Source organism: Bubalus kerabau, chromosome 13 (assembly GCF_029407905.1).
Source record: "Bubalus kerabau isolate K-KA32 ecotype Philippines breed swamp buffalo chromosome 13, PCC_UOA_SB_1v2, whole genome shotgun sequence".
Classification (NCBI taxonomy): Eukaryota; Metazoa; Chordata; class Mammalia; order Artiodactyla; family Bovidae; genus Bubalus; species Bubalus kerabau.
Genome location: NC_073636.1, coordinates 61,529,046 through 61,544,085, shown reverse-complemented (window position 1 = coordinate 61,544,085; position 15,040 = coordinate 61,529,046). Strand labels below are relative to the sequence as shown.

General features: G+C 41.1%; 1 protein-coding gene across 1 annotated transcript; it reads left to right on the top strand.

Annotated features, from left to right (window-relative positions):
* The first annotated feature begins 7,257 nt into the window (after nucleotides 1–7,257).
* Nucleotides 7,258–12,960, top strand: DEFB116 (defensin beta 116). The gene is made up of 3 exons (XM_055543328.1): nucleotides 7,258–7,271; nucleotides 7,822–7,922; nucleotides 12,716–12,960. Exons 1-3 carry the CDS (start codon nucleotides 7,258–7,260, stop codon nucleotides 12,958–12,960), a joined length of 360 nt encoding a protein of 119 aa, XP_055399303.1.
* The last annotated feature ends 2,080 nt before the right edge of the window (nucleotides 12,961–15,040 follow it).

The window sequence follows — 15,040 nt, the reverse complement described above, 5'->3', positions numbered from 1 at the left end:
GATGCTTAAAATTATATTATTTATTATTTGAGTAATATTGATTTCAGTCTGTGGAAAATTTGAAATTTTCCATTTCCTTTACATTTCAACCACCCAGTTAGTAGGTCTGAAGTGTTACAGACAAGTGATTTGTTGAGCTTTTACTTCATATTTGGGACAATTGTAGTTAGTACAAAGTTTCATGATGTTGAGCTGCTTATTTTTAAAAGAAGGAGGAATAAAACTATAAGCTTCAAGTTTAACTGGTACAAAATAAAATATTAAAATTATAAAAGAAAACTAAAAAGAAAGTAACACTAACCTGTCTCTTTTATCATAAGTCCTTTAGAGACTCTTTTCCTTCATCTTGTATATTATGATAAATTACTGCTGGAGAATATAACCTTGGTATGTAATGAGAGTTACAAGCCATTCAGTCTTGGGTGCTGGTCTCACATAAGAAGCATGTATTCAACTGTGCTTCTTCTTCACTTTGACAGTGTGAGCTATCAGCAATACCTGGTGGGGTGTCATTATACTCCCCAGCATAAATGACAGTCTAGCCTGCCACTAGAACACTTCATGCACGCGTTATCTCCTGGCTTATGTTGATGACACTTTCTCAGGGGGATCCTTCCATCATCTGGCCACATGATGGCAGAATGAGCCTAAGGAAGCAAGCAAACCCTTAATGTCTCTGATCAGGAGTGTTTACCATTGTTATCGGATAAGGGCTTAAATACCATGCTTGCTAAAGGAAATTAATTTTCATTGAACCAAAATAAGTCTGATGGTCATCATAAGCAAGTTGTGCAATTTAGTCAAAGAATTCTTTAGGGTAAAATTCATTCTACTTGTTCAGAAAACTGGGAATAATAAGGAGTATGATAAGCACTGGTGTCTGTAAAGTTTTATAGAGTCCCCGATTTACCATTGAAACAAACCTTGTCTCAGATTCTAGATGTTCAGGAATTCCAAGGACTGGGATGGTATAATTCAGTAGGGATTTGATCACCATTTGAGGATCTGCTTTAGCCGATGGGAACACGTCTCATCATCTAGATACCATGCATTCTATTACTGAATAGTATTTCTTACCCTCTGATGGCAAAAGCTCGACAATGTTCATTTGCTATCAGGTCTGAGGTGATGTGGGCCTCAGTATTCCCTGTAAAGAAAATTTGTTTTCTTTTTTTTTGAAAATTTCTAACCATCAGCACATCTTTGTATTATTTACTGAAACATTTGGTCCTTATATAGAAGTGGTATGATTCCAAGATTTTCATTATATTCATTTCACTTGAAAGATATTGCTGCTTAGGTTACATGAAAAGCCATGGATGCATACACTTGGGGCACAGGGAAATAATGCCAACGGGTAAATCCTACATTCCTATGCTCTTTTTAGTTCCCCTTGAATTCCAACTTTCCAATTTGGGAGGAGTTAATTATGTAATTCTTAAACTGTGAATATGAGTCCCTGGATAGAAGTAATGGAACTTCAGTTTCCTCAGTCCAAATCTTAGACATTTTGGTGCAAATTCATTTCCTTTAGATATTTTATCTAGTCCTATATGAGTTCTGCAATGAACTATGTAAAGCTGAATGGGAAATTTCAATGACTAATAAATCAGCAATCAATTCCTATGTGATACTACAGTTCTTATTGACGTTAGATAGTCTCCATTTTTCTAAATTTGGTCTTTAGTATTCAGGACCCTCACTCATATTGGCAGTCAGGATAAATATTCACTTTAAGACTGGAGGCTAATTTAAAAGTTCACATAATAGCCATGAGTGCTGCTGCTTGGCTGATTTTATGTTTGTGAGAACATAAGCCTCTAAAACCTCATGAGGACTGACTATTGCATCAATGCTTTTATATTTCCCTGTGTGTCTCTCATACAAGATCCATTAATGAACTATATTAAGTCAGCCTTGGGAATACAAGTACCAGATTTAGCGGACTGAGGCTGAGTATCTTTTAGAACTGGAAGGCAGTCATGTTCACTGCTTGTTTAGGATCTGGCAATTGAACAGCTGGATTCAAAAAAGTTACCCCTAGTAATCAGAACAGCATAGTATTGGCACAAAAACAGACATATGGATCAATGAAACAGAACAGAGAGCCTAGAAATAAACCCACACACCTACAGTCAATTGATCTTTGACGAAGGAGTTAAGAATATACAAGGCAAAAAAAGAGAGTCTCTTCAGCAAGTGTAGTTGGGAAAGTTGGACAGCTGCATGTAAATCAATGAAGTTAGAACGCTCTCTTACACCATACAAAAAATAAACTCAAAATGGCTTAAAGACTTAAACAAAAAGTTACTTGAACCAGCTTTTTGGCCAACCCAACATAAGTCATGACTCCATAAAACTTTCAGAAGGAAACATAGGCAAAATATCCTCTGACATAAATCATAGCAATGTTTTCCTAGGTCAGTCTCACAGGGCAAAAGAAATACAAGCAAAACTAAATAAATGGGACCTAATTAAACTTAGAAAAAGCCTTTGCAAAGCAAAGGAAAATTTTTTTTTTTTAATGAAAAGACAACCTGTGGAATGGGGAAAAATATTTGCAAAGAATGTGACTGACAAGGGCTTAATTTCCAAAATATGCAAACAGCTCATACAGCTCAATATAAAAAAAACAAATAACTCAGTCAACAAACAGAAAGGACTTCCTTGGTGGTTGGTCCACTGGTAAAGTATCCACCTTCCAATGCAGGGAATGTGGGTTCCATCCCTTGTTGGAGAACTAAAATCCCACATGCTGCAGAGAAATTAAGCCCATTCACCAGAACTACTGAGCATACAGGCAACAACTAAAGTGTTTGTGTGCCACATCAGGAGACCTGGCATGATGCAAGGGAGATCCCGTGTGTGGCAACCTAGACCTGATGCAGCTAAATTAAAAAAAAAAAAGAAACAGAAACCCTAGATAGATGTTTCTTCCAAAAAAGAGAGATGGCCCACAGGCCGGGGAAAAGATGCTCCAGCATTGCTAATTATTAAAGAAATGCACATCAAAACCTCATGCTAGTCAGAATGGCTGTCGTGAAAAAGTCTAGAAACAATAAATGCTGGAGAGGGTGTGGACAAAAAGGAAGGGAAACCTCCTACACTGTTGGTGGGAATGTAAGTTGGTGTAGCCACTATGAAGAACAGCATGGAGTTTCCTTAAAAAATGAAAAACAGAGTTACTATATGATCCAGCAATCCCACTCATAAGTATGTGCATGCTCAAGTCGCTCAGTTGTGTCCAACTCTTCGCAGCTCCATAGACTGTAGCCCACCAAGCTTGTCTGTCCATGAAATTCTCCAAGCAAGAATATTGGAGTGGGTTGCCATTTCCTCCCCCTGGGGATCTTCCTGACCCAGGGATCGTACCTGCATCCTCTTACATCTCCTGCATTGGCAGGCAGGTTCTTTACCACTAGTGCCACCTGGGAAGCCCTCCCAAAGTCTGCTGCTGCTGCTAAGTCACTTCAGTCGTGTCCGACTCTGTGCGACCCCATAGACGGCAGCCCACCAGGCTCCCCCGTCCCTGGGATTCTCCAGGCAAGAACACTGGAGTGGGTTGCCATTTCCTTCTCCAATGCATGAAAGTGAAAAGTGAAAGGGAAGTCGCTCAGTTGTGTCTGACCCTCAGCGACCTCATGGACTGCAGCCCACCAGGCTCCTCTGTCCATGGGATTTTCCAGGCAAGAGTACTGGAGTGGGGTGCCATTGCCTTCTCCGCCCAAAGTCTGCAGTTGCCCGTAAAGCCCAGTCTCAGGCTAGCTGCAGGGATTTAACCACTGCACCTGCAACTCAGGAGTGATTTCCCCTTCTCTCCTTTGGTCACACATCCCCTGGTGCTCTACGTTGGTTCTGGCTGTGCCTCTGCTTCTAGGCCGCCCTCCAGTATCACTTGCTTAGTTGGGGTGAGGAGAGGGAGGGGTACAGCAGACACAGTTGGGGTGTGTGGGGAAAGTGCCTGCTGTGGCTGAAACCTGTGGGAGGGAGGTCGCCACAGTCTGAGGCGGGTGGCCAGCTTCCTCAGGGGAGTTGACCCTGGGTTGTGAGTCTCTTGGCAGAACCAGGCTGCTCAGGCTCCCGGAAGATGTGAGCAGTGACATGTGCCTGCTCACAGCTTGGTGACAACTGTGGCCCTGGGGTTGAGGCTGTAGCAGCCTGGTGTCCTCACCTCTGGCACTTCCATGGCTTTTCTACTTCTGGAGCTGCAGACCATAGCTGACTCATCCCCCTGAGGCCGTCAGCCAAGGCAGGGTCCTGGGTTCTGCAAGTGCTCAGAGTTAGAGCATTCCTATGGCAAGGATCTCTTGCTTCCCTGGACTCCCTCAGCTATGTCCTACTAGCCACCTCAGAGCATCTTCAGGGCAGTCAACCTGGTCCTTTCCCTGGGGTCCGATCCCTGAAGCCTGAGCCTCAGCACACTGTCCCCACTCTCTGCAGTGGCATGGCCATGTAAGCTGCTTCTAGACTGAAGTGCTGTTTGGCAGTGACTCTACGGTGAGTTCTCTCCATTTTGCCTTCTGAGCAGCTTCCCTTGTGGCTCAGCTGGTATAGAATCCGCCTGTAAAGCGGGAGACCTCAGTTCGATCCTTGGATTGGGAAGATCCCCTGGGGAAGGGAAAGGCTACCCACTCCAGTATTCTGGCCTGAAGAATTCCGTGGACTGTATAGTCCACAGGATAGTGAAGAGTCGGACACGACTAAGTGACTTTCACTTTCTGCCTTCTGAACACTTGTTGCTGCGCGCCCCTCTGAGGTTCCGATGCTCTCCCCTGTCCCCACCCCTGAGCGGGTTTCTGAGTGTACCAAAACTTTTCCTCCCTCTCGAATCCCCCTCTGGGTGCAGGTTCAGTTCAGTTCAGTCGCTCAGTCATGTCCGACTCTTTGTGACCCCATGGACTGCAGCATGCCAGGCATCACCAACTCCTGGAGTTTACCAAACTCATGTCCATTGAGTTGGTGATGCCATCCAACCATTTCATCCTCTGTCATCCCCTTCTCCTCCCGCCTTCAATCTTTCCCAGCATCAGGGTCTTTTCCAGTGAGTGAGTTCTTCGCATCAGGTGGCCAAAGTATTGGAGTTTCAGCTTCAGCATCAGTCTTTCCAATGAATATTCAGGACTGATTTCCTTTAAGATTGTCTAGTTGGATCTCCTTGCAGTCCAAGGGACTCCCAAGAGTCTTCTCCAACACCACAGTTCAAAAGCATCAATTCTTCAGCACTCAGCCTTCTTTATGGCCCAACTCTCACATCCATACATGACTACTGGAAAAACCATAGCTTTGACTAGATGGGCCTTTGTCGGCAAAATAATGTCTCTGCTTTTCAATATGCTGTCTAGGTTGGTCAGAGCTTTTCTTCCAAGGAGCAAGCGTCTTTTAATTTCATGGTTGCAGTCACCATCTGCAGTGATTTTGGAGCCCCCCAAAATAAAGTCTGTCACTGTTTCCATTGTTTCCCCACCTATTTGCCATGAAGTGATGGGACTGGATGCTATGATCTTCGTTTTATGAATGCTCAGTTTTAAGCCAGCTTTTCCACTCTCCTTTCACTTTCATCAAGAGGCTCTTTAGTTCTTTGCTTTCTGCCATAGGGTGTTGTCATCTGCATGTCCGAGGTTATTAATATTTCTCCCAGCAATCATGATTCCAGCTTGTGCTTCATTCAGCCCAGCATTTCACATGATGTACTCTGTATAGAAGTTAAATAAGCAGGGTGACAATATACAGCCTTGATGTACTCCTTTCCTGATTGGGAACCAGTTTGTTGTTCCGTGTCCAGTTCTAAATGTTGCTTCTTGACCTGCATACAGATTTCTCAGGAGGCAGGTAAGGCAGTCTGGTATTCCTATCTCTTCAAGAATTATCCACAGTTTGTTGTGATCTACACAGTCAAAGGCTTTGGCATAATCAATAAAGCAGAAGTAGACGTTTTTCTGGTATTCTCTTGCTGTTTTGATGATCTGGTGGATGCTGGCAATTTGATCTCTGGTTCCTCTGCCTTTTCTAAATCCAGCTTGAACACCTGGAACTTCATGGGTCACGTATCCTCTGTCTTTTTTTTTTATCATTATCTTTTGCCCTTCCTCATTCTGAAGAGATTGGCTTGTCTTTTTGGAAGTCTGGGGTCTTCTGTCAGCATTCAGAAGGTGTTCTGTAGAATTTGTTCCACACGCAAGATGAATTTTGATGTAGGGGAAGGCCCTCTCTGTCTCTTGTTCCTTTGCCATTGAAAGTCCACTATTTTTAATTTTTTAAAGGAATTTCCATATTGTTTTTCACAGTGTCTAAAGCAATTTATATTCCCACTAGCAGTGAACAAGGGTTCCCTTTACTTCACATACTAGTCAGCACTTGTTTTATCTTTTTAATAATAGCCATTCTTACAGGTGTGAGGTGATACCTTATTGGAGTTTGGATTTGCATTTCCTGATCATTAGTAACTCTGAGCATCTTTTCATGTACCTGTTGGCCATTTGAAAATTTTCTTTGGGAAAACGTCTATTCAGGTCCTTTGTCCATCTAAAAAATTGGATTATTTGATTTTTTTTGCTATTGAATTCCTTATATGTTTTGCATATTAAATTTTATTAGATACATGGTTGGAAAATATTTCCTCACATTTCATAGGTTGCTTTTTCATTTCTGCTCTGTCTTTAATTCAATGAAGCACAGTTATTCTTTCTATATTTTTTCCTGTGTTATAATTGTTTACAGTGGGAAGAGTAGTACAATTCCATTTGCTTTGGGGAGGGTTAGTCCAGTTTCATTTGCCTTTTCATGTCAAGCTGTGGAAATCCTATCCTAGGCTTTTCAAAGAACATTTTCCCTTATTTCTAAGCTTTTGTTCAAAACACTAGACTTTATCTATTCATCTTCCACATGACACATTGGAGTAAAAAGTCAATGTGACCTCCTCTAGAAAACCCTTTCATTCCCATTTCTCAAGGGAAGAGCGTTGAATTCCTCAAACTAAATTTGTATTGTCTAAAACAGCGATTAGTCTCTGTCTTTAGCAACTTGCATATGCTTTTGCTTTATTTCTCATTTTCTGCCCTTCCACTCACAGATTCAGAATTTCAAAAGCAGATATTGTTTCTAGACTCTATGCTGTGTTAGATATGCGGTCTTGGGATCTTACAACATCTTTTCAAATTTTCTTGTCCTCATCTGTGAAGTGGAAAATGCTATCTAACTTCATAGTGTTGTAGTAAGTGTTCATATCTATACCATGGTATTTTGTATAGAAACTGGCACATGGTAGATTCATGGTAAATATGCCTCATTATTTTTGCCTCATTTCTCTTCCTTTCTTCATCCATGTACACTTCCCGTTCAATTTTTCCTCTCCATCTTTTCTTTCTTCATTTTCCTTCCTTCTTCTTCCATGATGCCTAGTATAGGATTGGGTATACAGTAAGTATAACTGATAGAGGGGGACATACTACTATTAAGAAAATAACGACATATGTTTAAAAAAGGAATCTTTATTTCTTAGAGTGATGTGTCAATTTTCTCATTGATTGCTTGTTTAATTGACTCATTCATTCATTTTAATTTATCTCACACAAAATGCCAGCTGGTTCTCATTTGCCTTTATTTTTTCTGACTGAGAAGGAAATCCCACTTTGATGTGGGTGCTGCTGGCAAATCTTCCACGTTTACACAGAGTGCCCAGCCTAGACATGGGATATGCGTTATCCTTCTGCCTGGCTAACCCCAGATATGTCTCATCTCTTTTAGTTCACTGAACACAAACCTGGCTCATTTCCAAAACTAATAAAGGGAGGGCCTTGTCCTACTGCAATGATATCTATTCAGTCCCCTGCAACACAACCCTCCATTCTCTCTGGATATATCAGTCATGAAGCCTTGTTTAATGACCATTTCCATCCTTCTGATCTTGGTTCATAAGACTCCAGGTAACTCAGACCTCTCTCAAAGGTTCTGGGGTCTTGCTTGTGCTGTTGGTTTCTTGGTAACTTCTGAGATGACTCCTACTCACATATAGTAGGCACTACCTAAAGCCTTTTCTGGTCTCAGGTTTAGAAGGTTACTCCCAAGATTCATCTCATGTCAAGATCGCCCTGGTTTTGTTCTGCCAAAACAAATTTAAGATTGTTGTTCTTGTTGTTCCTGGGATAGTGAAGTGTCGAACAAAGCATTTCAGATAATGCTGTAATTGAGATGGAAGTTTGATTCATGGATTTAGTGTGAGAGATTAGATCAAAGTTGGGGAGCTATAGGAGGAATCAATGATAATTTGGAGTTTGGAGAGTGCATTGTAGTGGGGATAGTATGTGATCTTAGAGATAGAGGAATATTGAAAAAATAAGTGGGGATCAGCAGGGGGTGAGCAATTCTATAAATTCTATAAATGAATTGGGCTGGACTAATATTTTGCTGTAGTCTGGAGAAGGAATGGTGTTTTTTTGTGGTTTTATTATTATTTTTTGAGCTGGGATGAAGTTGGGTAGAACTGGGAGCTAGGGTAAAGTGAAGTTCATAGTTGAGCTATATTTTGGATTGACACTGTGAATTGGGGTTGAATGGCTTGGCCAGTGTTATGTTTGTGTAAAGTTTTATAACTGAACCTTAGATCAGTATTCAGAAGAGACAGGGCTGGGAGTTTTAGGTAAGTGTTTGGTTCATGTAGGTGTGTTATTCAAGCAGAGTGTATGCAGGCTTTATCTAGGAAGAGGTTGGCTTAGCCTGAATTTGGCAATGGATAAAGTTGAGTAAGACAGTCAAATTTATCACAGCAGAGCTGCATCTGTTTAAATGGGGAGGACAGATGCTGGATGGAAAATAGGCAGTAATATTTTCAAACTCTTTTTTAAAAAGTTTCTTGCTTATGATTTTTCAGGGGCACTGAAGAACAGTAGATATAACTGTAGGCAGTGAGGGGATAAATGAAATCAGGAGGTTGGAATGTCTTCAAGGCTCTCCCGTAAAACTCTGGACGGTACAGAGAGACAAAGCAGTAGTCTCAACCCAACCCTATAGAATACCAAGGCTGTCTCTCCTTTCTTGGGATTGAATTCAGAGGCAATGTGTTTAGTGTTTTCTTCTCTTCCTCTTTTCCTCCCTCTCCTTTTTCTTTCCCCCCTCTCCTTCCCTTCCCCCTGTTTTTCCTGCTTCTCACTTACCTACCCCTTGTTCCCATCCTGTTTCATCCTACCTACTTGAAATACACTTCTTCTCATGTTTGTTAAAGCTCAGTTTCCATGTTGTAATAGCAGAAACCACAGGTGGGTTTGCCCCCCAAAAAGCAACGAAAAAGGAAGGAAGGAAGACAGCCTGGAAGACAGATCTCTATGCTTCAAAAGTTGTACATAGAGTTGTTTCTTTAACTGTTTAATACTTTCACCTGGCAGAATTAATGGGCAGGAACAGTTCTGTACAAACTTTTCTGGAATAATCAAAGTCATGTTTTCCTTTCATCACCCCCAAACATATGCATCTGAAATTGAACTTTGTGAAAGCTAGGACTCTGTTTTAAAATTCTGTATTATTGGTATTTATCTGAGTGCTTTGTACAGAGTAGATCCTGATGAATGTTTACTCAGTGAATGGACATATAAATGACTTATGTCTAAAAAATATGTATTAGTAGGAAGAACATCAGAAGGCGGATGGAAGAGAATCATGTTTAGGGAGCACACACGGCAGAGAAATCATTTATCATATTGATTCTAACTCTGGATGGAGTTCTTCAGAAGAGTTAGGAACATAAGTGGTGTTTTTTAAATTTATAATATTTAACTTGCTCTTAAAACAAGTCCAGTGTAGGAAAATGAGCTGGGAAACATCTATGGGTGAATGTGAAGTCAGCAGGGTTGTGTCCCTCACTTAAGGAAGAGCCCTTAAGAGTGTTTTCTGGGAAACTCTAGGTTATTACAAAAGTATGACACATCTAATTAACCTCCTTCTGCACAAACGCAGTTGAAATTTCTTGATCAGGTGCAAACTCTTCTGTTCCCATTTCTTTCATGGGGAGACTCAGGCTAGAGCTCCAGAGGTCAGGGACAATGCTGGCATTTAAGACCAGGTCTCTTCTGACTTCAATTTGAAGATGGAAGGATCATCAACAGTGACATTAACTTGACGTGAGTGTTATGCTGCAGGGCAATACAGAGTCAGAACAGCTGAAGGAGTGAGAAGCTATAATGGACTTGAGTTTGTGCAAGCTCCAGGAGAAAGTGAAGAACAGAGAAGCCTGGTGTGCTGCAGTCCATAGGGTCAAAAAGAGTCAGACACAACTGGGTGACTGAACAACAAGTAGAATTCTCCTGGGGCTGCCTTGACCTGATTTTCATAGGAAACATCGGCTTGCCTGATCTTCTTGATATCTATGTCCCTATCCACTCTCTGGTGACTAGAAAGAGAAGATCTTGAGTGTCTTGCCTTCTATCCAATGGATTTGGGAGAAGCAGGAAGTCCTCCAGTTCAGATATTGGACAAAAGAGGGTAGATGTAACTAGAAAGAACCCCAAAAGCGCCTTTCCTCCTATAAGTAGGATGTGCCAAAAGAGAGATTTCATGATGAGTGTGAGGGCCACTGTAGGAAATACAATGGTACCATAACGCTGGAGCATGGATGAAGGGGGGCCATTTTTTATCTCCTTCCTCTGGTTAACCAACAAGCTGGCTGACGTAGCAGCAACTGAGTGCCTTCTCTGGGTTGAAGTGCCCATTTCTGGTGCAGTTTATACATATGCCAGCACCCCAATGCTATGGGAAATCTGCCACTGAGGCATTTTTCTTCCTTCCTTCCCCTTCCATTCTCTTACATCACCTATACCTGGAAAATTTTACTTTTTCTTGTCAAAAAATTAATAAGAAACTTTTTCTTTGCAGGAAATAACATCAAACTTGCTTTTCCCGATTTTTATTAATGTGGGTGGGCATTTGGAGACCTCTGCATGCATAGCACTGAATGTGTGCCTTGGTGCACAGTGAGTGCTGATAAGCTGATGTGGAAGAGGATAGGTGAATGGTTGCAAAAGTCCTTGAATGCTAAGCTATGGATTTTGAACTATCTGTTGAAAGCTGTGGAAGGCCTTCTGCCTGCAAATGTCATGCAGGAAGATGCTACCCTCTCCTAGAGATCCTATTATAAAAGAGGCAATGTAATACAGAGAAGGAAGAGCATGGTCTATCATGTAGACCAGAAATTGGAGGCTTCCCTGATGGCTCAGTGGTGAAGAATCTGCCTGCAATTCAGGAGACACAGGTTTGATCCCTGAGTTGGGAAGATCCCCTGGAGAAGGGAATGGCTACTCACTCTAGTATTCTTGCCTGGAGAATTCCATGGATAGAGGAGCCTGGCAAGCTATAGTCCATGGGGTTGTAAAGAGTTGGACATGACTGAGCGACTAACACCATGAATGTGATACAGAGAAGAAAGAACATAGTCTATTGTGTAGACCCAAAATTGAAGTATAAAAATGTGGACAGAACAATGCTCTCTTTGAGCCTCAATGTCTTCATCTAAATGATGGAGAAAACAGAAGGTTTGATGAGGGTTCAGTGAAATGTGATTTTCAAAATGCTTGATATATTTTAGATGCTGAACATATATGGTCGTGATTGTTAGTATTATTTTCTTTCTAGCAGTTCCTTTGTCCTTGGAAGATCCAACAGGTAACTAATTCTGAAAGTCACTCAGCTGGGTCTGACTCTTTGTGACCCCATGCTATACAGTCCATGGAATTCTCCAGGCCAGAACACTGAAGTGGGTAGCCATTCCCTTCTCCAGGGGATCTTCCCAAGCCAGGGATGGAACCCAGGTCTCCCACATTGCGGGCGGATTCTTTACTGTGTGAGCCACCAGGGAAGCCCTAATACCACTTCATGACTTATATTTACAGAATGCTGACAAAGTGTCAAGAACTTTCTCAGCTGAAGAGCCTATATACACATGCACATATCTCAATGACTAATACATAGCTATCACTATTCACAAATGGGCTTTAGCCATATGTGCAAAATGTGTGATAGATGCTCATGTGTATACACGTGTGTACATATACATGTGTACATATATGCTCAATTTATGTGTGAATGTGGATGTGTGAGTAAAATGAATTGTGCAAGTGTGCCTCTGTGTGTGTGCTGCTCATTACATACAGTATCTATTTCTGTGGGGCCAAAGCACAAAGAGAGACATGTATTGTATATATTTGCTCAAATGTTTCAGACTACAAAGGTGTGCAGCTGCTCAAATAAGTGTTCTTTGCCTCAAAGTAGGTGCTGCTTAACTCTGATGAGACCAGTATGTGAGGAATATACATCCAAATGAGCACTTGAAAACATGTCCAATACATGCTCCCAGTGGCAGTCTTGAAATCCTGGACCCTCAAGAAAAGGCTTTCGTATCAACCACACTACCTAATGTTTAATTCCTTCTTATTATGTGCCTGATAGTTTTCTGGGCATATGATGTATGTTAATTTATTCATCATAAAATTATTAATAAGTTGGCTCTGTTACTATGCCCATTGTGAAGATGATGCAAGCATGAGCCAGAAAATGGAGGTAACCTTTCTGGAGGATGAAAAGCCACAATGAAAGAGTCCAGATTTGAACTGAGATGGTTTTGACTCCATATCCTATGCTCTTAATATTTGTAGGTCTTGTCTTTAAATTACGCCTCTCTACTCCTATTTTTACCACTGCTGCATAGAAATTAATATGGCTGTGTTTTTCCCAGGTGGCCTGTTCAGACCCTATTATGGCAAGAGCCAAGAAGAGTCTTGGAATCCATGCCAGCTTCACCAAGGCACATGCCGAAATGCCTGCACAAAATATGAACTTCAATACTTAACCTGTCTAAATCACGAAAAGTGCTGCCTAAAATTTTTTGTGAAAGTGCCAAGTGCAAACCATGTGAAGCAGGAGTCTAACTCCAACTCCAGTTTGTCAGTTACAATGCTTTCAAACTATTCTCAGATTTGAATGTCACCAGCTTTACCCACCCCCCCCTCCCCGGCCTAGTTCTTCTCCCGTCTGGAACACGCTTCCCATAAAAATGCATCTCATGTGTGTGTCTCTCATGTGTGAGCAGTCATTACTGGACAGGGGAAGGTTGGGCTGGGGGCTGGGGAGACATGTGGTGTAGGAAAGGGCACTGACCCAAGAAGCAAATAGGATGCTAGGGTGGCTCGGTAGATATTGAAGAAGGGAGGGGACCACATTTCTGGTCTTCTTTGGTACCACGAGGAAGGTTATGATTTGTTCTAGAGATTGCAAGAGGGATGATAAAAACTGGATTGAGTCTGGATGATCCAGTGAGCATGTAGGGGAGATCACTGAGTCCCCTAAGTAAACACTTTAGGAATATCCTGTTATGTCTGGTATTACATGATGTCTTCAGGAAAACCAGAATCAGGCAAATGGATGGTTAGAATTGAGTGTAGGAATCCTTTGAACAAATTAGGACAAAATTCTATAAGTGGTAAAGCGGTTGGAAAGTGGACTAAGCAAGCTTGTCCCTGGGCACTTTTCCAATTTTGAGGCTGGAGGAAAATTTCTGGTGTGGGGCAGAGATGAAGGTAGTTGTAGCATTAGAGAGGGATTTGGGATGAACATTTTATTTGATGACCTTTAAGATCTTTTCATTCTTGAGAACTGAGGAATATTGTCTTCCCATTCTAAACTTAGTCACAAATATTTGACATGCTATGGCATTTTCATTGTGTTTGGTATACTAATCTTTTTTGGGTGTCTCATCTCATTTCTTTTTTCTTTTTTTTAATTGGAGCATAATTACTTCACAATATTGTGATGGTTTCTGCCAAACGTCAACATGAATGGCCATAGGTATACATGTGTCCTCCCATCCTGAACCCCCTCCCACATCCCTCCCCACCCTATCCCTCTAGGTTATCCCAGAGCACTGGCTTTGTTTCTTTTTTGAATCTAAACTTCTAGAACAAGTGTTCTCAACTAAGTTCTCTAAGCTCCAAAGTCCTAGCTTCACCTCAGCTGAGAGTAATTAGGCTTTTATGCTTATCACATCACTGGAATGGCACTGGTTTTTCTCACCAAAGCCGTTCTTGTTGAAAAACTTTAATATTTTTAAGGTTTTACTGTTTACTTTGCCTCTAGATATGCTTTCACTGCATTGCCCTTAATCCTTCCTTGAAACCCTTGTTAGCCTTAGCTTCTGACTTCTGGGTGTTCTTTTGGCCATTGTTGGAGGTTTCTTCTTCCACTATCTGCCCCATAATACATTGCCATCTTGCCTACTTTCTCTCTTTTTTACCATAAACACTTTACCTGTATTTCTCATTATTAGACAAATGACAATCCTAGCCCAAACCAATGGATCAAAGTCCATATACTCACTAAATGACCATTTTATACAGCTGAATTTTTAATTTTTATGGGACCTAGAAGTCGATAGAAAAATTCAAAAATGTTTCTATCTTTGAGATTCAGTGACATTTAGACATGTTTGTAAGAATGGATAGAGGCTTAGCAGAACCAGATTTCAAGAAGGGATGCAGAAAATTTTTGGTATAAATAGAGTGATTAAAAACAAGTTTTATTATTTGGAAGAGAGTGTTGGTCTTGGGTTTAGCATGTACTTGAAATACAATATATTTAGACTTTCTACTTTCTACAATATTTGTAGAGGGAAAATTGTTGTGAAATTCTAGGTTTAAAGCCCAGATTCCCATTTCTCTGGTTTCTACATATATTAATGAAAGAAACATGAATTTAAAGTCAGAAGGGTTTGTCCCTTTTTCCCCATCACTGCTCAGAAGCTGTGGGATCTTGGACAAGTTCTGCATTTATATGTTCAACTCAGACATCTCTGAAGTCTAGACTTATGTATTAAATTACATATTTATTTTGTTCTCTTAGATTTCTCAATCATTTCAGACTCAAAACGTCCTAAGCTGAATTCTGAATCTGTTTGCCTGGCTTTTCTTTTGTCTTTTTTCTTCAGTAATTGGAATCTACAATCCCTTCTGTTGTTCAGTTCAGAAACTTGAGAGTCACTTTTGATCCCTCACAATTCATCTCAAGC

Excerpts from the sequence above, each read along its gene's own strand:
- DEFB116 (XM_055543328.1), top strand. Across the intron at positions 7,923-12,715 it reads CTTGGTTCATAAGACTCCAG|GTGGCCTGTTCAGACCCTAT; the intron begins GTAACTCAGACC and ends TGTTTTTCCCAG.